This window comes from Vicugna pacos, chromosome 3 (assembly GCF_048564905.1).
Source record: "Vicugna pacos chromosome 3, VicPac4, whole genome shotgun sequence".
NCBI lineage: Eukaryota > Metazoa > Chordata > Mammalia > Artiodactyla > Camelidae > Vicugna > Vicugna pacos.
This window is the reverse complement of record NC_132989.1, coordinates 27,419,032-27,444,606: the sequence shown is the minus strand read 5'-3', so window position 1 is coordinate 27,444,606 and position 25,575 is coordinate 27,419,032. Positions and strand designations below refer to the sequence as shown.

The window sequence follows — 25,575 nt, the reverse complement described above, 5'->3', positions numbered from 1 at the left end:
CTAGGCCCTGAGGCGATGGGAATGGCTGGACTGAGGAATCTGAGAGCGTCCCTGGATATAGGTGTCCTCCCTCCATCCCCCACAGGAAAGTTGTTTGGGAACCAGAGCCGCCTGTCGGCCTAGCTGGGGCATTTTGAGAGTTTCTTCTTCTGCCCTCATCTGCACTTCCCAACCCCACCCCTCAGCTCTGGTCATTGAAGGCCAGTCAGGAGCTCAGGAATTTGGCCTGACAACAATCAGACAGTAGCCCAAAGGAAATCGAGGGCCAGTAGCCTCGGACTAGCACAAAAGCTGGCTTCCCTGAAAAGGCTTGGTCTAGGGACATGCTTGCCTTCATCTTTTGTTTTCTTCTTCATTAATTTAAAAAATATTAGCAGACACAAATATTACTTCATTCAGTCCCCATGAGATATGGACATTGAACACAAAGCGTGCAAAGACTTGTACCTGGTAAGTGCTGGAGGAGAGATGTGAACTCAGGCATCTGCCTTTGTGTTCCTGCCCTTACCGCATGCTATCTGGCCTTGGAGGCAACATATCTAGCCACTCATTTTTGGAAAATTAGGTTTTATAGCAGCACCTGGGTTCCCTTGGCTCCCCTGTCCCATTCATCCCCACTTCTTACCCCCCAGGAATTTGGTATTTTGCCCTCTCCCCTGTACTTTTATACTGTTAGACCCAGGTGTGTATCTGTAAGAGCTGTTTGGTGTGGTTTTTGGAGTCCCCTAACTCAACCTCATTAGGGGGCTCCACCTCAAGAGGGCCCCTGTGGCAGTTGGAGCATCCCTGCCCTCCTCCCTCTGCTTACACTGGGCATGAGGGGCTTGGGTGGGAGCATTCTGGGGCTCGAAGCCTCCAGCAACCCCTTTCCACTCCTTGCCTTGTTTCCCTTGGACTGAGCCCAGGCAGAGCCACAAGGGCCTTAACTGGCAATAGCTGCAAAGATTAGACCAAGTAAGCTTCCTGACCATGGCCCCAGGGCAGAACTGTCCTCCTGGGGCTGGTACAGGCAGCTGAACAGAGCAGGTAACTCAGAGGCCCCCGTCTGGTCTTTGCTCCTCAGAAGCTGGCTGGAATCAGTCAGGACAGGAGTGCAGAGCGAGGGCTCGGGATGAGATCTCCAAGCCTGCTCTCCCTCACATCCTCGAGCCACTGCTGAACCTTAGCCTCCTCAGCCTCCCTCTCTCTGCGCCCTGCCGGGGCTCTCCCAGCTTCCACCCCTAGGCAGCACGCTTACTCTGTCAAGCCCTGGTGAGAGCCACCCCAGCTGCCAGTGGCTGTCCCACCCCGCCTTGCATGTGGAGGAGGAGAACAGAGGCCAGATCTTGTGGGAAGAATGACTTCTCATGGCTCCTTTAGTCATTTACAACTGAGAACCAAAACCACCCCCTATGAGGGCAGGGTGAAGACACCTTTCACATAGGGCTGGTGGAGGTGAGAGCCATGCTGTTAGACAGTTTTTTCCAAGAAAGATTATTGCAGGGTGTTGCTGGCAAAATCAGTGATCCCAGGTCCTGGGTAGGGGGAGGTCTTAATGAGGAGGGAGGGGGAATCCGGCAACCGTGGCTCCTGGGACCACACGTAGTCTCCATGCTGGCAGGCTACCAGCTGGCCTATGAGGTGTCACTGAGTGGTAAAGACCTCTGGCCAGGAACCCCAAAGGGCTGGATTCAAGTCCAGATCCGTCTCTACTTGCTCTGAGATCATGGGCAAGTCATCTGAGCTCTCCAAGCTCCCCTTTCCTCTCTGTACGCACGCCTCAATGCGGCTGGGAAGACTGATGGGATTCTGGTGGGGGGACGGGACTCTGCTAGGTGTGCGGTGTGTCGGCAGTAGGCTGTCACTAACGGGGGCTGCCATCTCTAAATCTGCTCCTCTGCCGCTCTCTTCATACTTTTTACAAAGCCTTTTGGTTTTGCTCCCAGGGGAACAAAACCTCTGCACTCCTCAAATGTGTCCTTCCACACTGCCGTCCACAGCCTGAGCGGCGATTGTGCCCAGCCTGCCTCAGCCTACGTGGGCTCCTGGATGGCTGGGCGCTGAGGGGCTGGGTACCGACTGCTGGGCGGGAGGGATGCCCAGCCCAGGGCTGCTGCAGAGTCCCCACACACTGTCGGTGGCATCAGCAAGCAGCTTGGTTGCAGCAACTCCCGGAAGCTTACATTTTCCTCTAAAAACATCCTGTCCTGAGGGGCGTTTACCTCAAAGAGGAGGAAGGAAAACAAAAGTAAACGAATGCATAGAAACCACTGGAGGCTGTGGGCCAGGCCACTCAGCTCAGTGAGGTTCCGCTAGCTGGGCTGGGTCTAGAGCACGCCTGTGGTTTGCCAGGGCTGCATGCAGGGACCCAGATCCTCACCTCTGCTGTGGCAGGGACCTGTTATCTGATGTCGAGGCCAGGCAGCTGATAGACTGACCACACTCACCTGGCAGGGCTCTGTGCATCCATGGCAACAGTCCTATGCTGGCAGACAGGGCTGAAGTCTCCTGGTCCACAAGGGTGTGGCCCAGCCATCCCCCAGCCCTCTATCTCAGCTGGCCAACAGCCATGGCTCCATGCCCTGTGGTGGGTGTCTGGCACAAGGCATCCGGCATGCTGTGGGCGGGGAGCTTGAGGGTCATCCTGGGGAGAGCACCATGTCCTGGGCAGCAGGGCCCAGAGAGAGGGGCTGGGGATAAAAGGGCATGAGCCCAGCTAGGGTGTACCTGCAGCAGCCCACAAATCAAGGCCTGGCTGTTATGCAGGTGAATCCCCTTTGGAAAGGGGAACTGCCTCCTTCTGGGAAGTTCATTCTCGTGGTTCCATGCCTTGAGGGAGCTTCCCATTCAGCAACTGGCCAGATTCCTTGGTACTTAAGCACCGTTTGTGCTAGACAGTGGATTGCCAGCTCCAGACAGAGGCTGGGGGAGATGTGGTGGGCCCTGGAAGTGGGAGAAGAGTCTGGAGGAACTGATCAGGGCCAGAGTAGATGCTCAGGGACAGGCCTTGGATAGAGCCTGGCTGCGAGCTGATAAGCCTGGCTCCTGGCAATGCAAGGAGGAGAAGTGAGAACTGGAGAGGGCCTTCTGAGCTGGGCCACTGTGTAGGGTTGTGCAGGGGAGCTGGGCCAAGGAGCTGAAACCAAGCTGGCACCATGCTTCTCAAGCTGCGTGCCCCGGTGTGAGCTCAGGTATGTCTTCAGAGGAAGGGGTACTTTTTCTACTTAGCACAAAGGCACCACATGAATTAGTGGTGGCCCTGGCTTTGGTCAGTTCTGACTCCCAAGGTATTGCAGGAAGGAAGAGACGGAGTAGGAGGTAACATGGGGTCTCAGGTGCCAGGCAGGATATCCCTGACTCCTTGCAGTGGTCCCAGCTCCTCCCAGCTTCCTGTGTACTGCTGTGATCCTGTGCCCAGCCCCAGCCAGCCCCAGCGCTGCCACATAAACACCGGCTCACATTGGGCCCCACCCATACTGCTGGAGACTCAACTTTGAGGGCCCAGCAAATGGGAGGAGAGTTGTTCAGGCAGAGTGGAACAGCATGGCCCTTGGGGCCAGCAGCCCTCAGTGTCTGGGGCACCGAGGGAGAGGAGGGGAGGGATGAGAGAGTAGCTGCCTTGCAGCACTGAAGACCCTGAGAGCCCTTAAAGGGGTCTGCAGCGCTGAGCTGATGGAGGACAGTGTATGGGAAACCTTCTCAGCACCACTGAGCTTCATTTCCCTCATGTGTAAAATTGGAATGATAATGCCTGCCTCAAATGGGTTGTCACATGTGACATTTACAATACTTAGTTTCACCTCTGTGCACTTGGTGGAGAGAATAACAACTCTATGGAGAGCCCACCTTTCTGTGTGGCTCCAGGTGTGGATCTGTCACTCCTTCTGTGGGCTAGTCCCCAAGGGCCTTTCCCCAGCTCCAGAGCAGCCATCAGAAACAACCCCCACCCCCCCAAGGCAGGAGCTGAGAGACTGAAGGCAGCTTCACCGCAGATGAGCAGGTGGGCATGCAGAGGTTCTGGGGCACCAGGGATTCTAGAGGCCTTCATTCAACAAGTCTTAGTGAACATGCCAAATACAGAACCTGGAGAGGCAGAGATGACTAACAAGCTGATTCTGCCCTCCAGGACCCCCAAGCCAACCTCTGCACCAAGTGGACATCTCTGCCTGCTGGGCCTGTGGAACCCCATCCTGGTCATGTCCTTTCCCAGGAAATGGTCCTTAGACTGAGGTCAGGATGAAAAGGAACCAGTCTGGCAAAGAGCAGGAGGAAGTATGGGAAGTTGGGAGGGGAGGGCGGAAGGGGCGGGTAAAGGCGGTGAGGCAAAGAAGAGCTGGATACCTGGGTAAGAGGGAAGCAGGCCTGTGTTGTTTGGGCATGACTAGTGTGTAGTTGTGCCATGGTGAGCAGGGGAGATGTGGGCTGGGGACATGGGGGCCATGTCCAACTATCACCATCAGGCAAGCTGCCAGTGTCAGCAGCCCTGGCGGGCAGGCATGGGGTATGGCTAGAACCCCAACCCCAGGGTCCCAGAGCCTGCTGAAGCATTTATAGGGTCAGGAAGGCACATGGCCTCGCAGTCCAAGGGTCTGACCAACTAGGTTGAAGAAGGGAGAGACTGAATTTAGGACCGGGACCCCCAGGCCCCTGCTCCCCCCTTTTCTGTCCACAGTAACCATAGGGCTTTTGCAGTACAATGGGTGGAATCTCAGCTCTGCCACTATGAGCTGTGTGACCTTGAGCAAGCGCTGTAACATCTCTGTGCCTCAGTTTCTTCATCTATCAAATGAGGATAATAATTATACCTATGTCATAGGTTTATTTTAGGAATGTATGAGTTAAACTCTGTAAGGCACTCAGAACTATGTCTAGCATATGGCAAAAAATCAGCTGTCATTAACAGAAGCTGTTCCCTTGGTCTGAAACATTCTTTTGCCTGATACATAGTAGAAGCTTAGTAAATAAATCCTGATTGAATGTTTCTGCTGATAGTGATCAACTGCGATTTCTGGTGCAGTGTGTGTATGTGTGAGTGTGTGTTAGTGGAGGGGGTGCTTCTGGCACAGTCCCCTGCCAAGGGGAGGCCGCCTTGGGAGGGCCATGTCAGGCCTCCCACGCTCCCCATCCCCCAGGCTTGAGGCCAGAGGAAGCGGCAACTTTCTTCGCTGGGAAAGTGTTGTGGGGCTCAAGCATTTGGGGGTTTTTAGAGTCAACCGTCAGAGGCGAGGGAGTTTCTCTGCTGGCGGTGGCAAGGGCTTTCAGGGTGCACACAGCCTGTGAGCAGACCTCTGCGGTCTGCAGGGAAAATGCCGACTGTGTTTATTTTTCACCTGAGCCTGCAGGAAGTGGGGTTGGGGGGTGGGGAGAGGGAGGTGGGAGCAGCCCATCCAGGCCCCAGCTCGACTTCAGAGCAGAGGAGACCTACCTCAGGAGTCCCTCATTTCCTCCTCCTGCCCAGCCCTGCCCTACGGCCCCTTCCTGGCTCCAGCCTGCTCAACAAAAGGAGGGCATGCTGGGGCACCAGAATGAGGAATTTCCAGCCATGGGCTCATGAAAATATCCCAGAAGGACGAGGACCGCCTTTGGGACCATAGGTTTTGAACTGGTGTGGGGAAGAGCAGTAAGAGCAGTGCCGGTGCAGGAAGGACCGCCTCTGCTAAGGCTGTGGCAGACATGGCCTCGCAGTCCAAGGGCCTCAGAGTCCTGCACTCCGGAGGGGTACAGGGGAAAGGGACTGTACACAAACGCCAAGAATGGGGGTCCTGGAGTGTCCTGTGCAAGGAGTATGGACTGCTGTTGAGTCTTCCGTTCGTTTACACATCCTACCATGCTGTGAGCACTTATTGAGTGCCCAGCTCTGTGCTTGGCACTCTGCCCTCAGAGGTAAGGGAGATGAAGTTGTGCCATCGAGATGCTCAGGGACCGGTGGGGACAATCAATCCAGGCCTGCCTCCATCCCTTGGAGGTTGGGCACAGTCACCATTGGAGGAGGAGAGGAGGGGCTCCCCATACACAGGCCAGGCCCCAGGCAACTCCTCCCTGTTGTCTCGGCAGCCTAGCCCTGGGACAGCCTTGTGCTGGGGCCATGGAGCGGGACGTTCCAGTGGCTGAGGGGGCCGTGGGGCCCTGCAGACAGTTCCCCCTGGCTATCACCACCAGGCACGGAGGGGGTCTGTGGAGTGAGGCGGAGAAGCAGCCTGCATGAACGTGGGAAGGACTGGCTGGGCCATCAGTGCCCTGCTCTGGAGTCTGGCACCTCAGGGCTTCCAGCTGCCGGCAGGCTCTCAGCCCCAGTTCTGCCCACCTGGCACCTCTCCTGTGGTTTGGCTGCATACTCCTGTTTAATGAGGCTTTTCCCCAGTTCCTAGGGAATGCTGGTTGCCAGGGTGAGCCCTCCGTCCACCAGGCAAACCACCCCCACCCCACCTGCCATCCCCCTGCCCGTCACACACACACATACCAGGCCAGAGGCTGTAGGCAGAGCTGGATTCCTAGGCCTAGACTGAGCTGTGCTACAACATGAGGCTTCACCAGCCTGGTCAAGGAGGCTCAGCTCCAGCCGTCCCTTGGGCCAGAGGGCTCTCCAGGGATTCCTGGCCAAAGCTAGCCCTCCCCAGGGAGGGTGGTTGGCTGAGAAACATGCTGTGGAATCACCCTCTCCCTGACTTGGAGCAGACACCCCACACTCCCCACAGCCTGGGCAGAGTGGGACTTTGGACCTGACTTCCTGGAGCTGGCACCTTGGACCCCAGGCCCTGCTCCCAAGGGTCAGAGCTGCCCACTTCACTGCCTAGGCTTACAGTCAGGGGGGCCAACAAGCCAGAGCCAAGGGTGGATGGCAGGGCCTTCTCTGAAGCAGAAGTTTAGACTTGAAAGTGCCTAGTGCGGAAGGACCTGTGGAGGGTGTTCATTCCTACTGGGCTAGGGATCCAGGCATTCATGCCCTTAGACAGGAAATGGTGGAGTGCCTCCCACCAGGGTCCCAGGTTCCTAAGGGAGTAGGCCCTGAGGTTCAGGCTCCCTGTGTGCCATGAGGCTTAGGATCTGGCTACCACTGTCTTGGGAACCTATCAAGGTAAAGAGGCCCCTGAGGTTTCCAGGAAGCTTTCCACCTTCAGAGGCCCCTGGCTCCTGCTCCTAAAAATTCTAGGATAAAGCAGGATTTTTGCATCTGTGACCAGTGAGGTAGGCAGGGTTGATATTCTCATGCTCATTTTACAAGGGCCAGACTGGCCCAGGATCCTATGGTGAAAAAGTCCACAAGCCTAGAGCTGCACTTCCAGCCCACTTCCCATCACGGCCTGGTGTGGAAATTGTCACTGGAGTAACCAGAGGAGGCTAGAAGCTGAAGCACCCTTGGCAAGTTCTGGCATAGTGAGCGAGGAAAGAGGAAGGTAATGGGGTTAGAGAGGTAGTTAGGGGCGTGGTCACACAGTTTTGTGGGCCTGGGTCAGGCTGTCAGAGGCTCTAGGCTGAGCAGCAATGTGATCTGATTTCTATGACTGCTGGATGGAGGCTTGAGAGAGCAGGAGGCTGCTGCGGTCACCAGGTGAGAAATGACTGTGGCTTGGACTAGGTGGGGATAGGGTGAAAAGAAGAAGTGGTTGTGGGGGAGGGTATAGCTCAGTGGTGGAGTGCCTGCCTAGCATGCATGAAGTCCTGGGTTCAATCCCCAGTACCTCCATTAAAAAAATTAATAAACCTAATTACCCCCCCCAAAACAAAAACAAAAAAGAAATGGTGGTTGGACTCTGATATATTTTGAAAGCAGAGCCATTAGGATTTGCTGACAAATCGGATGTATAGTGTGAGAAAAAGAGCGTCAAAGATGACTCCAAGCAGTTTGGTCGCAGCAGCTGGAAGGAGGGAATTGCCATCAACTAAGGAAGATACAGTGTCTGGGGCAAAAGTCAAAGGTTCTACTTTGGATGTGTGTTTGGGACATGCCTACTCTGAGTTGTTGAGTAGGCATTTGGAGAGTGGCATTCCTAGGAGAAGTGGGGCTGGAGACAGAGATGTGGAGTCATCAGATGAAGACTTTTAAAGCCATAAGCCTGGATGAGAGCACCCTGGGAGGTGAGGATTGATAGAGAATTGAGGGCCCATTTTGGATCAGGTCAGGAAGAGGATGAAGAGCCACAAACATAGCTGAGAAGGGGTGGCCTGTGAGGCTGGAGGAAAATCAGGGAAGTGTGACTTTCTGGAAGTGTGACATTCTGTTGCAAGGAGAAAGGAGATACCAGTTGTGTTCAGTGCTGCTGAGAGGTCAGGTAAAAGGAAGACTCAGAATTGACCACTGATATGAGCAACATGGTAGTATTGGGGACCTTGACAAGGGTCACCTGGTAAAGTGAGGGGGCAAGAGACTGGCTTGGATGAAGGGATAAAGAGAGCTGAGAAACAGAGGCAGTGAATGGGGACAGCTCTGCTGAGGTTTGCAGTAATGGGGAGCAAGACTTGAGGTGGCACCTAGAGGATTTACAGGTGAGAGAAATGGCAACCTGTTGGTACCCTGTTGGGACAAAGATTGGGCTTGCAGAGTGCCTGGCATGTGGCAGGTACTCCGTACATGAAGGATTTCACGTGCCCCACACACCCCACACCCATCGCCAGTCTACTCCTCTCTCTCTTGCCAGCCACCTGCAGGCCTGGACCCCATGTCCACCTTCCATTCCCCCATACTCCTGATCTGTTACCGTTGTGTCTGGTTTGGTGCTGGGGATAAAAGAAAGCCTGCGAGTGCCACGAGATTCCCCCAGCTCGCTCAGGAAGCCTGGCCTTGGATCAGCAGCAGGAAAGTCACTGCAACCCAGGCCCAGGGATGGCATGGCACTGTCATCACTCTCCCCAGGTGATGCTCCCAGTGGGCTGCCAGGTGTGTCTGCCATCTCCAGACAAACTCCTTTCAGCATAAGACCAAAACGTCTGGCCCGTGTAAGTCCTGGCACCAGAAGGCTAGGGAAGCCCTATGAGTTGCATTTCCTTATGACATGAGGGACATGAGGAGCTTCCTGCATGTCCCTTTCCCATTACCTGACATCAGAGTAATGGAGTTCCTGGGTATTGTCTGGCTTTATCCTCACAACAACCCTATGATCATCTCCACTTAAGACAAGGTAATGGAGGCTCAGATACTGTAATAAGTTCTTAAAGGCCAAGAACTGAGCGTGGTCGGTGGACACTTCCTCAAGCTCACAGTGGAGAGCCCTCCTCGGGGCTGAGAGGGAAGTCCTTCTGCCCTGCCCCAGGAGGCCAGCTGGGGGCTCCGGTCAGAGGTGAGGCATCAGGCTCAGGAAGTGGCTGGTGCCAAATCCATGCCAGCCCCAAAGGAGGAGCCACTGCTATTAGAACATTAACTCCTGCCTCAGAAGGCAGGCTGATTAGCCCTGGTATGTAAGGCTCCTCCTGGTGGGCAGACGGATGAGCAGGTGGCAACGCCAGCAATCTCCCAAGCCCTGAGGGGAAGGGTGCAGCTTGCAGCCCAGCCTCAAACTCCCCTGGAGGGAGGAATGTGGGGAAGGTGGTGGCTGTTGTTGGGAGGTGTGAGGCCCTGTACCCCACTAGGAGCCCGTAGCCACCCTTCCCTCTAGCCCCACCCTGGACCCCCAATAGCCAGTACCAAGGGACCTGTGCCAGGCCTCCTCACCAAGAGCTACCCTGACCTTCCCCAGACCTGGTGATAAAGGGATCATGAACCCTGTCCGTGAACACAGGAGAGGAAACTGAGGCCCAGGGATGTTAAGGAGTCTGGCTAAATTTACCAGTGAGAAATTTCACCTGCAGGGTGGGAAGGCGCCCAGACCACAACCTCATTACTGTCTTGCCCCACAGATGTCCCTTTTCTTCTGTGCCGCGGGGTCAGAATTCACTCATCTGTGCTCCTAACAGCAGCATCCCTACAGGTGGTCTTTTCTAAGTGGAGCTGAGCTTCAGTTGTAGGTGATGTCTCCAGGGCCCTGGCTTGCACAGGTGTGCACTGAGGATAGGCAGAGCCGGGCCGCAGCCCAGAGCAGCAGACTCCCTGTGGCTGAGTCTCGTGGGGAGCCCCCTTCCCAGCCTGAGTGAGTCATCTCATGACAAATCCATGTGACTAGTGTGAAAAGTAAGAGTCCTGTGGTGCTTAGGAAACAGGAAGTGTGGAGGCTGGGGGGACTGGCTGCACCTGGCCCCACCTCCCCTGAGTTAGAGGACCGAGGAGGGTGGTCCCTTCCCTATGTCAACAAATCCTCTTAAGCCTGAGGTGATTCCAGAGGGTCAGACTTAAGACCCCAAGTCTGGGAGCTGAAGGAGGAAGAAAGCAAGCTCCAGACTGTCCTGGGGCTGGAGGCTTGTGAGTAGCCCACTAGAAAAGCCAGAGGGCCTCAGAGAAACTGGGAGATCTCTGAAAGCAGGAGGCATGAAGAATTTCCTGTACAGAGGGGATGTGCCTCCTAGAATTGGGGGCACAGAAAGACCAAGAGGCTCTCTAGGAAGTTGAACTGCTTGGGCAAAGTTGAAGGCAGGCGGAGACTGCCAGGAGGGCAGGGCCACTGAACACAGGGTGGCTTGAGTGGGGCCCTGTCCTGTGAGGCATGTGGTTTTGACCACTCCACTTTCCTTTGACAGTTGGGCTTCCTGCACACAGCTAATTGGGGCTCTTCCTATATGTGCACCCCAGCCCTGTGTCTTCCTCAGGTCGCCCCCATTCACCCACCCTCCTCGTTTTTCAGCACAACAAGGCCAATCAGCCTTCCCACGGCGTTCCCCAACTCTCTCCTCTCTATGAACATTTCAGCAGCCCACACCCTACACCAGCACCAGCCGACATCAGCCAGAAGCAAGGTACGGATCTAGGATGGGGAGGGACTCAATGGGACCCAGAGCCAGGGAGTTGGGGCGGGGGGCAGTCAAGAGACCAGGTGGCTGGACCCTTTGTATAAATGGAGAACCGGGGGCTGCACAAACTCAGGGCCTCCCAAAATGCCAAGAAGAATGAGGGGCCTGAGGATACCAAAGAGCTGGGGGAGAGAGTGCTAGGTCAAAATTTGAAGGCTTCAGGTTGAGATAGGAATCTAAAGCCTGAGTGACTATCCAGTGCCTGTATGGGAGCAGGCCTTTGTGTAAAGTTAATAAATATAAAACTTGAAGCCTTTCTTTGTGTAAAGTTGATAAATACAAAACTTAAAGCCTTTCCCTCCCCACAGTGAGAAAATGGAAAGTGGTGGTTGTGACGGCTGATTCACCTCAGCCTCAGGCAAAGTCATTCTGAAATCAGCCATTGTCGGCTGTGGGAAATCTGCTGACTCAACCCTGGGGAGGAAGGGGCAAGGTGGGTGTGTGGAGCCCTGGATCCCCAGGCCAGGGGGTCTGCCTCCTGCCCAGAAAGCTAGCAGAGATGGCCAATAGCAGACCAGTCCTGGACCAGGGTGTGGTGAGGTCTGGCCTAGATGACTCCAGCTCTGCCACTGGCCAGCCAGTGTCCTTAGGCAAGTCACCCAAACCCTCTGCCCTTATTTCCCCTAGCCTGTAAATGGGGTGCTGTAAATTATCACACTGGGATAGCCCTAAACAAACCAGCATGTCTGGTCCTCTAGCACAGGGAGGTGGGATCTTAGGAGGGCTCCACAGGAGGCTTTAGGATGCATTAACTAGCTTAAGTGGCCTCCAGGTCTGGCTGGCTCACTTACTTGGCTCCTCTCCACTGCAGGAGTTCACAGGCCTCTGCAGACCTCTGACCTCTCTGGCTTCTACTCTCTGACCTCAGGCAGCATGGGACAGCTCCCCCACACTGTGAGCTGGTGAGTGAGGGCCCAATGGGAAAGGGGTACCTTGTGCTGTTTGGACTCATACCTGCCCTTCCGTTTTCCTCCTGCACCCTTCTGTGCCGAGCACCTAGCTGCCAGCTCTGTGTAGGTACCAGAGGCTGGCCAGCAGCTCTATCTGCTCATCAGCCAGCCAGCCAGACTCCTTTTGGGAAGGCAGGACACCTAGCTCTTGGTCCCAGCCCCAGTCGCACTTGAATCCTACCTTAATGTCTACGAGACTTGAATAGGGGAACCATGGGCTGTTCAGGGCCATGTTGAGTATGTGAGGAAGAAAAGGTAGGCCTGAAAAGGGAAGTGACAGCATGAATGATCACAAGAGAGGCTGTTGCTTTTTGGTGGCCTGGTGGACAGGGGGGCTATTTCCCACTTGCCTCAATGTCTACTGCTGGCTGGTCCCTTCCTTGGCTGAGCTGCTTGAAGGGCAGGTTCCTCCCTGCCCGTGGTACCTGCTTGAGTTCAGGCCCCTCGCCAGCCTGCTTGAGCGTCTACTAAAGCTGGGCCAGGAAGAGCCAGCCTGGATCCCATTTGCTAGGCCGAAACATGGGCCAGAGGGCACGTCTTCAGCTGGAGTTGGGCCTCAGCAGGCTACATGGCCCTTTCTTCATCAACCACAGTGTGACCCCGGGCAGGCCTCTAGCCTCTCTAGGCTGGGGCAATCACCCAATGGCTGGAAAGCTTGGCTTCCCAGGAAGGCGGGGCAGGCCAGAAGTCCAACCATGGGTGCCCCTGCTCCTTTCCCCTTGCCCTTTATCCAAGTTCAGCTTACTCTTCCATGTCCAAATTCTCTCTGGATAAAGTTCCACCTTGAAAATAAATCAGGACTACCCCTACTAGTACCTCCCAGGATTGAAGTGCACACGGCAGGTTCTGGGTACCAAAGCAGCACTGCTGAAGCTGGTTCATTCTCAGGTCCCTGCCCTCTCAGAACTCAGTCCACCTAGCATACAACTCGGGCAAGTGGCCGGACAATGACTGGGCACTGTTAGCAGTTCCTTGGGAACTGCAGGAGCCCAGAGGGATGCCTCATCCATCTTGGACTCTCAAAGGCTTTCAAGAGAAAGGATGTTTTGGGCCAAGCAAGACCATGATGGATGACCAGGAGTTGAAGCAGACAAAGTAGGGCAGAAGAACAATCCCGACAGTGTCAACAGTGGGTACAAAGCCTGTAGGGCAGGCATCAACCCTGTATTGGCAGGGAAATTTCAGGAGGCGAGGCTGAAGGGGAGTTCAGGGGCCTACTAAGCTGGGTTCCAGAAGAATGATACCATTTCTATCCCTTAAGCACCAGTAGAGGGAAGGTAAGCCTGTAGAGGGAAAGAGGAATAGCACAGGTTGCCCTCTGGTGGCAGGTGTTAAAAACATACATGGGAGAGGTCTAAGTAGAAGCCAATTTGCCTTATTACACTAGGGGTCAGGCCCAAGCAAGGTGGGGAAGTCCTTCCCCACCTTTGGCCAGTAGCCAGATTGCTAACAGCTATCTCTCCCAACCACAGGCCCAGTCCTCCTCTCTACCCCCTGTCCCCTTCCTGCGGATATAGACAGCACTTCCCTGCCCCCACCGCAGCCCCTGGCGCCCCCTACCCCAGGTGAGTCCCCTACCCTGAAGCTAGGCTCCTGCTTCCTGTTGCCCAGGCTTCAGTGCCCACAAGAGGCCATGCCCAGGCCAGTGCTTGCCCTGTGTTAGTCGTCTGTCCATCTGTCCGTCTGTCATTCTGCAGCCCCATGCTGCCCTGTACCTGAGAATGAAGCCAGTGGGAGTACAAGAGGCCTAAGCCCAGGCCATACTGTGCAGAGCACTGCAGAGCAGGGAGAGACAGTGCACTCACCTTTGTTGTGTATCCCTGATGAGAGAAGGGTAGGCGGGGCAGGACAACTCTCTTGGGCATCCCCTGACGTCTGCCCAAGGCAGCACCTTTTACATGTGTCTCCAACCCCCAGCCCGTAGGGGCTACATGCTCAGAGACTCCATACCTGCACAAGCAGCAAGGGACAGACTGGTGTCCATCAAACAGCCAGAAAGTTGGGGGTATGTGTATACGTGTGTCCTTTCACTTAGCTCATTCCCTCACTGACAGAGCCATGCCAGGTAGGAAACAAGGAGTTCAGCAGACATTTCTAGCCCTACTGGAGCTCGCAGCCCCAGGGTGGGAGTATAGACAAACAGCAGCAGCTGAAGGGATACCTGGGCGATGGGGAAGCCCCAAGGAGACTCCAGCCAGGTCTGATGGGTCAGGGAGAGCTTCATGAAAAGGAAGCTCATGAGGGGGACAAAGGGAACAGCAGTAACAGTAATAGCAGGAGATGGCTGGGGGTGGGAAGTGATGGGAAACAGGAAGGGGAGAGTGTGGGGGATGCAGCTAGAAACGTCAGCAGGGTAGTCATGCAGGACTGTGCAAGGCCTAGGGAGAAGCCTGAGTTTTATCCTATGGGCAGTGGGGGAATTTTAACACAAGTGGCCAGGAGCACTCAGGTGTTTTTAAAAGGTCACTCTGGCTGTTACATGGAGAGAGGACTGGGAGGTCAAGCAGGAAAGCAATGAAGCCCACAGGGCAGCCACAGGCTGAGGCTGAGCTGGTGAGGGAAGGAGGTAAGAAGGGGGCAGATTCAAAAGCTATTTAGGACTTTAGTAAACACCTGAGTTTGACATATATGTAGATTTTGTCGATGTGTCTGTGCAGTGTGTTGGGAGCAGGTATTTGTATATTTCTGTGTAACTGTTTGCAGGCCAGTGGAGGTGGGGCATCTATTCACCTGTCCTCATGTCTGTGCAGGGGCCTCTCTGTGTTCAAAGGTCTGGCTCATACGTTCCTGGCTCAGTGTTAACTCTCCTTCTGCCTCTAGGTTCACCCACCCATCCCTGATGTTAGGCTCTGGTGTACCTGGTCACCCCGCAGCCATTCCCCACCCAGCCATTGTGCCCCCTTCAGGGAAGCAGGAGCTGCAGCCCTATGACCGCAGCCTGTGAGTGAAAAGACAGGAGGGAGGGGAAGGGGTGAGGGTAAGCAGACCTCAGGGTACACATTCCTCCCACCAGGCCCAAGACCTGCTGCCTGGAAGCTCCAGAGACTGCCAAAGGAGGCCTCTGGTCAAGCTGTCTTGTGGCATTTGCCACTGACCAACCACTGTTTTTTGATCCTCAGAAGCAGCAGGGAGGGGCGGGATGGAGAACGAGTATTTAGTTTGAGCCAATAGGGAAGGGGCTGGAAGTCCTGCACATACTTTCCTTACTTAGCAGCAGTATTCCTATAAGGAACAGTAACTTAACTCTGCTCGTCTATTTTGAGGCAGCTAAAAAAAAAAAAAAGACTCCATTAAAAAAACCCTAGTATCCATGCATTTACATACATTCTGGACACACTAGAAGAGAGTGGTGGCATTAGGTGGACACCATGGTGGCTCCTGAGTGATCTGTTTATGTGCCTCTCAGGAAGACGCAGGCAGAATCCAAGGCAGAGAAGGAGGCCAAGAAGCCAACCATCAAGAAGCCACTCAATGCCTTCATGCTGTACATGAAGGAGATGAGAGCCAAGGTCATTGCAGAATGCACGCTCAAGGAGAGCGCTGCCATCAACCAAATCTTGGGCCGCAGGGTGAGGATGAGGGGCAGGTGGGCTGGTACGGGTGGCCCCAGACTACCTTCACCCTGGTGCAGCCTGCTGACTCCCTGATGCACCCCCATGTGTCCCCTCCCCTGCAGTGGCACGCGCTGTCGCGAGAAGAGCAGGCCAAATATTATGAGCTGGCCCGCAAGGAGAGGCAGCTGCACATGCAGCTATACCCAGGCTGGTCGGCGCGGGACAACTATGTGAGTGGCCAACAACATACAGTAGGGGAACCTTCAAAATGTCATACTCCAGGCCACAGTCTCACCAGGGAAGGCAGGACTAGTGTCCTGAAGGCACAGATGAGGAGGGGAAATGGTGGAATAGGGGGTCAGAAGAGGACCAAACAAGGGGAGCTGCCCCTAAAGGCTGGCTCATGTCCTATTTTCCCCCAGGGTGCACTTCCACACAGGGTCCAGTATTTGACTGGAGAACAACAGGAGGGGAGGAAGGGGCCTGGAAGTCACCTTCTCCATTCAAAAGGGAGACCAGTGTGAGAGAGGGAGGAGGAGCCCCTAACTGCCCCAGGGTAACCCAGCAAAAATTGCAGTCAAGAAACACCAGGGTCCCCAGCTCAGAGTAGACTGTGTGCCTGGAATCCCAGTGGCAGCCAGGCTAGGCAGAAGGCTGCAGGTGTACCAACCACCCGCTCACTGGGGTTACAGTGTCCGCCTCCCAGACCTGAGCATCCCCTGCTTTGTTCTCTGCAGGGGAAGAAGAAGAGGAGGTCGAGGGAGAAGCACCAAGAATCCAACACAGGTGAGGCCTTCTCTCAGCAGTAGTGGAGGCTCCTCTCCAGATCCTCATTTCATGAGCAGCCCCAGCCCTGCTTTGCCCAGAGGGTGAGGCAGAGTTCTCAGCCACGAACCTTGAAGGCCTGGAGCCTGGGCCCTCTGGAAACAAGGCCTGCATCTCACAAGTTAAACCCTCACCAGAGGAGCAGCTACACTAAGTCCCAGGAAGACACAGAAGCCAATTCTTAAAGCAGTGGTTTCCACCACTTCCCCCCAACCCAGCTTCTGTTAGTCCCGCTCACAGGTAGCCTCTGCCAGAGAAAGTAGTGAGGAACTGACCGGTTGACTCATGACTAAACCCAAACACTGCCTCCTAGTTAGTTCTGCGGAGGTGGGCAGCAGGCTGTCTGGGCAAAGGCTGAGCCAGGCCCCATGCCTGAGTCTAGTAGTCAAACAGCCTGCTGTGTGACTGGCAATTTCTCTATCACCCCACCCCCAGTTTCTCATGATGATGCACAGTGCTCTGTGGTAGAGGACCCAAGGAGGCCACACCCTGCTGCAGTCTTCTGTGGGTGAATTCCTGCCCCAACTCTGATTATTCAAACTCCACATCCATGAATAACTTTCTCAGCTGTGCTGCCCCGACACAAGGAAGCTAGAGGCTAAGACTGGGGCATAGCAGAGACCTCAGCCTTTATTCGAAGGCTGAAAAATGGACTTTACTTCTGGAAGAGTGTGTAGCATTAGCTTAAGCTACAGCTTGCAGGGATATGGGTCAGGCACATTGGGCATTGGCAAAGATGAAGAAAATCCAGACAAAATGGGGAGGGGGCAGGTAGCCCTAAGACAGAAGAGGCTGAGTCTCCACAGGCCCCTGTAGGCCCTTCTCCCTTCAGCTCCCTTGCTGCAAGGGGCCCCACAAGCCATGGAGAGGAGCCAGCCAATAGGGTCCCTTTCCTCCCCACCCCCACCATTCTTCCCACTGCCTCTATACTGCCAGCTGGGTGCCAACCTTTCCTGATATCTCTCAGTTCTGGGCCCTAGGGCTCCCACTGGGGCTGGCTGTACCATGGAGAGGCCCTCTGCCTGTGGGGGCTATGGGGCATCTGTGACTGGCTAACACTTATGTTACCTCTTCTTTCTGGGCCCTGCTCTGCCCTGCTGCCTGCCTGCTCGCCCTCTGCCCTGCTCTGCCCCTCTGGCATGGCTGTGAGCAGACCCTGGCTCGCCTAAGAAATGCCGTGCTCGCTTTGGCCTCAACCAGCAGACGGATTGGTGTGGTCCATGCAGGTGGGTTTGTCCCCACCACCATCCTCCCTTTGCTTCAAGCTGCTTCCCTGACTCTGCACACATTCTGCTGGGCCTGCAGCCCTCTTTTGCCCCCAGCATACCCACAGACTGGGGGGCCCATACATCCTAAGAATGAGAACAAACACGGAACACAGCTTGTGGGGATATCACTTGGGTCTAGGTGGGAGGAGGGGGAGAGGCAATGTTCTAGAAGGTAAGGAAAAGCAGACTTAGAAGATAGTTCTGGTGCTTGGGGTCCTCTAAGTAATGATGGTCTGGTGCTAGCAGATCGGCAGCAGACGTATCTCACACACACCATTTAGGTGGCCTGAGTCCCTGCTCCCAGGCCTCAAAGTCATCATGGGCCACCAGCTTCCTCACTTCTCCAAACTGGGATATTAGCTATACTATCCTGAGCCCTTAAACCTAAGAACAAAATGACAGTAGAGAACAACCTGAATAACCTAGATGCCACGTGGCCATGTGATGTATTGTCAGGTCCCTACTGAGTCCAGAGGGTTTGAGAGGTAGGGAGGGACAAGCAGGGGTACCCCTACTCAGGCCTTGAGGCACTAAACCTGTGTGTTTCACCGTATAATAAAGAAATACTTGTGTATGTAAAAAGAAGGTATACCTACCAACTGGCTAACGTTGCCTAGTTTAGGATCAGGCCATGCCAGGTAGGGCCAAGGCTGAGGCTACTCCAGGCAGTAAGTTCACTGACTCCAGGGAATACTGGGCCAGTCTCTCAGAGTGCCCACCATGCTCCCTGTCCAAGGACAAAGAGGAACTGGGGGAATAAGTATGTATGTGTATGTATATATGATGGGAGGTGACCCTGTCCTCATCCATTCCAATTTCAGAGACAAATTATGGCGCAGAGAACTCTATAAGATGGTAGAAATGGATGAGATGAGTCACTGTCCATTTCTTCCTTTTCTCTGTTCTGAGCTTAGCTTTGAGCACTAGGATTGCTCAGCCCAAGAAGCCTCAAGTATTGCAGCCCCTTCCCTTAATCAGATCTGAGCCCCACAGATACGTGAAGCAGAGCCTCAATGGCCTAGACTAGGAGATGGCTCACCAAAAAACAACAGGCCGACCACAGGCTAAACTACAAAAGGTCCCTGTGCCACCATGTGGCTGTGCTGGGAACTGCACCTGCTCCACATCTGGACAGGCTCAGAAGAGGTGCAGTGCTAAGTGAAGGCACAGGCATGTCACCCAAGTCATGGGGAGAGGGGCCAAGAGGTCAGTTAGGCCTGTGCAAGGACAGCATTTTTTGGTTGTGGTGTATGACTATGAATTCACCCTCTGTTTACAGATAACTCTCTTCACTATTCCTAGGAGGAAAAAGAAATGCATTCGGTACTTACCCGGAGAAGGCCGCTGCCCCAGCCCCGTTCCTTCCGATGACAGTGCTCTAGACTGCCCCGGGTCCCCAGCCCCCCAGGACTCGCCCTCATACCTCCTGCTGCCCCACTTTCCCACAGAACTGCTTGCTAGCCCTGCGGAGCCAGCGCCTACATCACCAGGTCTCTCGGCTGCTCTCAGCCTCCCAGCCCCTTGGGCCCCCTCAGGCCCCTCACAGCGACCTACAGAGCACAGAGGTACAGCAACAGGAGCCTCAGAGACAGGCAGCCTAGCATGCACAGGACACACAGCCTCCTCCAGGGGTCCACCCTCTGAGAGGAGACGGCAGAGCCCCAAAGCCCGTGGAAACCGGCCAGGGGCCCTGTTAGTTCCCTCTCAGGGTCCAGGCCCTGGAGATTTCAGAGGCTGCACAACTTCTGCCTGAAACTGGGGCCATCTATTCAAACTGCTCCAAATGGTGGGAATCAGATCTGTGTTGTGCCATCTGATATGCCTATGGCGGCCTGCATCTATTCTTCTCACATCTGTCTTGCTAGCCAGATGCCCCTGCTTCCCTTGCTTTTCTGCTATAGGTCATAGGTGGGCTGGACTGAGCCCAACTGCTTTCCCCACCCTGCCCCCCCCAACCCCACCACTGCCAAGCCCTCCCCATACCAGATATTTCATGGACCAAGAATGAGCTGGTTTATCAAACAACATGTGAGCATGGTCACAACCACAAAGCTCAAGACAACAGAAGCCATTTACAGAAAACCAGCTGCTATCTCTATGATGGACCAGAGGAAACCTCTTGCCACATTCTCAGGAGCTTGCAAGAAGAGAAGCAAATGGAATTGGTTAGCTTTAGGCCTGTCACCCTAGGCAACAAGAATAACCTGACACTACCTTATCAGGCAAGTGTGGGTAGTGGGGGTATGCAGATCTAGTTCAAATTACTTGGAAATGTTTCCTGAGAAACTCAATCACTTAAGACTCCCTGATACCAAAAGGCCTCAGTCATTACTGGCTGCAATCAAAGGTTCAAGTAAGTCATGGCTCAAAATCCAGTGTGCATCCCTCCCCCTTTTGAGAGCCTTTTTCACAGCTCCAGTTCCAGCTTATCCATGTCAGTCTAGGCAGCTCTCAGTTCTAAGACAGGGCAAACCAAACCTCAAGACAGCCAGTGCCTATCTTCCAGCATGAAACTAGGCCAGCTTCAGTTTCCCTATGGGGCTGCAGGAAGGAGGACCATCACAACCAAAGCAAGGCACCCAGAAAACCTCTCGTGGTGGACAGTGGGTTTTCACCACAGCCTACTTTAACCCACTTCTGAGCCAAGCTTCAATTGAGCCTTAAAAAAATTTTTTTAATTTAATTTAAGTTGTATTTTTTTTGCCTCCTCTTCACTGTACATAGCCTGAATCCAAAGAAAAAGGGCTTTTCCTGTACCCACACACTCCCCCTCAACAAAAGCCTTTAGTTCTTACTTTACCCACTGGCTTCTCAGAATCCAAAGATCTATATTCTAGTGTAGCATTGCAAGAAATCTTGAGGAAAAAATGACCATCGTAGTATTCAAACTATTTTTGTATTGGTAATGCGTATCATAGAAAAACTTTTCTGACTTGAGAATAAAGATAATTTTTACTGGGTTTCTTTTTTAAAGCTTGACCCTGAGGAATAAGCTATTTCAGTAACAGTATGTATGACATTTTTCTTTCCCCTACAGCCACAAAACTTGGCGCTTATTCTCTATTATGGTAAACATGTTGTCAGGACTTTGAACCTACAGAAGCCAGGGATTACTCTTGCCATCTCCCCTTAGATAGGTCCTGCCACAACTGAGAGAGAGGGGCTCACGCTAGGTATAAGCTCCCATTCCAATCTCTGCTCAACCCTTCAATCCTCTGACCTCACATCTGATTGCAGGCACAGGCCAGCCTGCCACCATTGCTCTTATGAGAATGGGCTGGAAACTGCCACCCATAGCCCCTAAAACAGTCCAGCCAGAAACATGCACATCACCATTGGGCTTCATCTTCCTCTGAGGGCAGAGAGAAAAGACCCAACACTCCACAAGTACATACCCTATTTAGAGGAAAACAAGGACAAAGAGGACTCTTACTACTTTGTATCATCCATCATAAAATCCAAAAGGGGTATTTTAATAGTACCCTTACCTCCCAAGACTATTAAAGTGCTTGAAGCATTTCCTGAAGTATTCATATTTTTATACAAAACCTCTCAAGTTTGAAAAAACCTATTTAACACAGTAACTTCCATCATGTTAAAGTATATTTTTAATTTCTTGAGAACCATCATGAATGTAAAAGGTGTCTGTCATAAAGCCATTGCAATAGGTCAGTCAACCATTAGAATACTGGGCAAGAAGTGTATCCCAACAGCCAACCACTGGGCCACCATCATGCATTGTAATTTTTACTTCATTGAGTTATATTTTTTGGATTTTATGTTTTAAAATATTTATAAATAAAGTCATCTTCCAGAGAAGTGTCTATTTAAAAGTAGGCCACTGGAAGCGGTAATCCCAGACTTGCTTTTTTTCTGGAAGGGTGCTAAAGGAGACCAGCCATTCTCTCGGCATCTGTCCCATTTAAAGAATTCCGCTCTGGCTACTGGCCTAGTTGTTTCAAAAAACTACATTTTAACCAAGGCTTATGCAAGACTGAGTTGCTGCATCTGATCTGGTGTCTTATTTAGAGCATACTGGGTACATGAACAATGTATTCTTTGTTTATGTGAGGGTAAAGAGAGGGGCTTTGGCCACTTGTTAAACTCAAACCAGCCTTAAAAAATTTTTTTTTCTTTTAAACTGACTTCAAAGAGGAAACTCAAATCTTCCTAGATCAGACCAGCACATTCCTGTAGGATCACGGGGTGATCTGAGAGTGTAGCCCCAAATTCAACTTCTAATACCACAGCAGTCCCACCCAGGGAAGAACCAGCTCTGTCTTCTGAGATATCGTAACACAAGTTACCCCAGCCTCCCTTACACATTCCTGTACAACTGGCAGACTTGCTTGAAGTATAGAACTTGACCCCTCTCCTGCTGCAGCTGCTACTTCTGCCCATCCTGGGCTCAGGGGACATGGTAAGGGCTCAGCCCAACAAGCTAGCAGGGCCTTCTCAAGTCTCCCAATTGGAGAGTGTTTCCTCCTTTTACAGGAGGCCCTGTGGCTAGACTCTCTTCTAACTGTAACTACATTTTGAAAGGCCCAGCTCTATTCAGTGTACAATAAAAGCCTGGCTAGGAAGGCCACATGTGCAGCGAAGCAGAATGGTTCTTTACATTGTTCCAAAGAAAGGGAATCAGCTCCCGCATGCACTTCTAGAAACACAACAAGGCACAGAAGGGGCAAGGGTAACAGACTGACCAGGCCTATATCTCAAAGTATAGGATTGGAGACTGAAACTAATTCATTATACTAAAGAAGCTGAAATGGCTTTTGTGAGGTTAGAAAGGCTGCTTTAGGATGACTGTTTCTCAAGTCTCTAGAATTTTAAGAGTTCACCAAGGGTCCTTGAAACAGAGTTGGCCACCCAAGCAGAACTTGGTTCCTAGCTTGTGTCAACTTGACCAGTCCCAACTATTCTAGTCACCTTCTGTTTCAGATCTTAAATCACCATGGGCCTCTTTTTTAAACTCAGGCTCCTGAATTCTCTACTGATCTACCTGTCCACAATGGGCAGTGGGGGTTTGAGAGGAGCCATAGCTAAATGTACTCCAACAGCAGAGAGTTTTAAAACAGAGAAAAACAGATGGGAATGTTCTCATAGTCAGGTCCCTAAAATAAAAGTCCAGCTTAGGTCAGGAAAGATTTTGAAGTTGTTAAGAACAGTATGGGATTAGACAAAGAGTTAACTGGAAAGGGCAAATTCTGTCCTAGGGGTATGGACTACCCAGTCCCTAGCAGTCTTCATGAGTTAGGTCACTAGCAACACAAGGTAAGGGTTATTTCAGCAGCTATGCATTATAAGGGAGATACTTACTAGTTTAGGTTCACATTTAAGTTCACCAGGGTCTCTGGACCAGGTCTTCCCTTTTCAGGTGTTCTCACATTCCTTTATCTGAAGTCTTGTTCCTGCAGGCATGTGCAGTCATGGGTAGGGGCAGTGGGGTGGGGGGTACTACGGAGGAGCAGGAATTAGGTTCTAGTCTCTCTCTCTCTCTCACACACACACACACACACACACACACACACACAGCCACTCTGGAAACTCTTGAATATAGTTTTCTGAGTTTTCTTGTATTCCTACCCCTCCTGTAAGCCCCCTGGGGCAAAAATATCTGCAAAGCATTTGAAGGTAAGTTAGAGGTCGTGAAATGGCACACTGGCACACAAAGGACAAATATTAATTTGCACCATAAACAGACGGGAAGTACTGAAGGTGAGAGCACATTTATGGAATAGGCTGGTCCTTAGAGTGAAAGAAGACACTGGCACAAAGCAGGTTAAAATGCTCAGTAAATACTTCCTGAAAATTTCAAGTTGAGCAGTCTCAGAAGGTCATGAGAACTAGAGACAGAAGCAGATATTGTTGTGAGCAACTATATTCCTCCCACAAAATGCCTCTCACTCTCAGTATTGGCACACACGCCAGATTAGCTAACAGTGCAAAATACTGCAAGGCAGCAAGTATTTTATCCATGAATTAACAATTATCGCTCAATTATCGCTCAAACGTAAGTCCCACACTGGAAACCCTTCAAACAAAGTCCTTTCACCAACACCTTTATGCCACCAACGATGCTCAGATCCACTGACAGCTCAATAGGAAGGATTGCATTCAGTCTACCTTGCTTAGGTATCCAAATGGCTCAATCCTTGGCCAAGGGACATGTTCTAAACGTCTTAACATCATTCTTCATCTTAATATACACATCCAATTCTTACTCTCCCTGCCTCTTTGGAGGTAGTGATTTTTACCAACAGTAAATAAGAAAAAGGCATCAAGATTCTAAGTGTAAAACCCCCAATATTCAGAATACTTTTGTCCAGTACTATTAAAAAAATGTTTTAGTTCAAAGATTCAAGGGGGGAGGGTATAGCTCAGTAGTAGTGTGCTTAGCATGCACGAGGTCCTGGGTTCAATCCCCGATACCTCCGTTTTAATAATAATAACAACAACAACAACAACAACACAAACGATTCAAGAACTGTACTGCCTGACATGAGTCTAATGAATACTCTTCCTAGAGCGTTACCAAAATTCTTTCACCAATCAAGCCCTAAATTCTCTTGACAGACTACATCCTCTAGACAGACGACACCCAACCTCTGCTGCTAGTTCCAGCCTGAACACTGCTTTCTCGTTTACCCTGGCATCCCTCTACCCCAACCAAATCCAACTTGACTTTTGAAATCAAGTTAGTTTCTCAGCCTTGTAGCCCTCATTTGCTCATTTATCTTGTTCTGTCCCAGAACATTTATTGAAGTTATTCATTTATTTATGCTTTGCCTCCTTAGTTATGCCAAAAGCTCATAAGAGGGCAACTATATCTTATACTTCCCACAAAGAAGCCAGGAGCTATACTTTAGGGATTCAACCATTTCATGTGCTTACCCTTTACTTCCAATCTTCTCCCTTATTCTCTTCTAGTTTTCATACAAATCCAGGTAGTTGAAGATTATCATCTTTTTAAAGCACAAACAACTTGTAGGGAGAACAATACCTTCCCACTTGGTTAAGATGTACACTGAGCTTTAGAAAAAGAAAAATCACAAAGGTCTTCAAATGGAACTGGTGATAAGCAAAAGTTAAGTAAGTCTTGAAAGCTGAGATTCTGACGGAACATGTATAAGGTAAAGGGCGTTCAGATTAAGAGGTCTGCTGCTTTCTCAGTTTTCTCTCTCACCTTGTGGAAGCCACTTCCTTTCCCTGTTCAAACTGCCCTATTAAGAGCCTAGGCAACCTGTCTAATTTCTTAATTTATCTTGGATCAGAAAACAGATTACAGGATTGGCCAATTTTTAAGTAAACTGAAAGATCATGTGATTTGGAGTATCTGCCTGCCCTGATTCATGTATCCATCATGACTCACTGCTACTCTCCTTCTATTGCTAGCATTACCATGACATTATGTTACAGGGCTGCAGTCCTAGTTACATACAGATCTTGCTCAATTAATTCCAGCAGGTGTGTTCAAGCAGTTGTAGAATAAACAAATCACAGCTATAATGCCACTAAGGGATCCGTAACTTAAAGGAATGCCTCTGAAAATCTTTGGGAAAATGCAATACCTACTTCGTATTTTAAAGGCAGATTTATGAAGGGGAGCTAATAAAATGTAACAGCACTTCAAAAGAGGTAACTTGCTTCTACAATGTAAGAATTATTAGAATTTGTCTGAGGGGACATATCCTTAGACCATGACAACATGAAGGAGAAAGTAACAAGATAACATTCGGAAAGGGTTTGGTTTACTTTTGATATCAAGTGACCCAGAAAATCAATGAAAAGCTGAGAAGCCAAAGGACTGTCACAGAGGAGTCTTCATCACCAACAGCACCACATGACAGATGGCTACTACTTCCAACTTACCCAAGACTAGATAAGCACTAAGAGGCAGAGGCAGGATTCCAGCCTCACAATATGGCTTCATGCTACAGTATGAGCTTAGAATAACTGGGAAGTAAGAGGCTAGACAGGAGTGAGTGTATCTCTAAAGACAGGTTTGGCTACTAGGGATAAAAACTTGTAAAAAATTAAAAAAAAAAAAAAAGGTAAAGTCTAGGGCCAAAGTCTACAGAAAGTCAGGAAAGGAACAAAATTTAAACTACTATATTGTCTGTC

The 25,575-nt window shown here is 51.7% G+C and overlaps 1 protein-coding gene and 1 long non-coding RNA gene across 5 annotated transcripts in view; one reads left to right on the top strand and one right to left on the bottom strand.

Annotated features, from left to right (window-relative positions):
- The window catches only part of TCF7 (transcription factor 7), a 31,775-nt gene extending 11,364 nt beyond the window's left edge, over positions 1–20,411 (top strand). The window contains exons 4-11 of one of the 4 annotated variants that reach the window (XM_072957250.1): positions 10,689–10,800; positions 11,666–11,756; positions 13,277–13,369; positions 14,625–14,744; positions 15,211–15,373; positions 15,481–15,588; positions 16,096–16,144; positions 18,754–20,411. In XM_072957250.1, the coding sequence (XP_072813351.1) occupies positions 10,689–10,800; positions 11,666–11,756; positions 13,277–13,369; positions 14,625–14,744; positions 15,211–15,373; positions 15,481–15,588; positions 16,096–16,144; positions 18,754–18,833 (816 nt within the window). In that variant the 3' untranslated portion in view covers positions 18,834–20,411. Of the gene's footprint in view, positions 1–10,688; positions 10,801–11,665; positions 11,757–13,276; positions 13,370–14,624; positions 14,745–15,210; positions 15,374–15,480; positions 15,589–16,095; positions 16,145–18,730 lie in introns of all 4 variants that reach the window. The other 3 variants (XM_072957252.1, XM_072957254.1, XM_072957257.1) reach the window with 3 other exon arrangements.
- On the bottom strand, positions 1,410–24,477 carry LOC140693324 (uncharacterized). Its single transcript, XR_012069044.1, has 3 exons — positions 24,346–24,477; positions 22,771–22,862; positions 1,410–2,201 (listed from the first exon to the last, which is right to left on the bottom strand). It is a non-coding gene; the product is annotated as an uncharacterized lncRNA (long non-coding RNA).
- Positions 24,478–25,575: the final 1,098 nt, after the last annotated feature.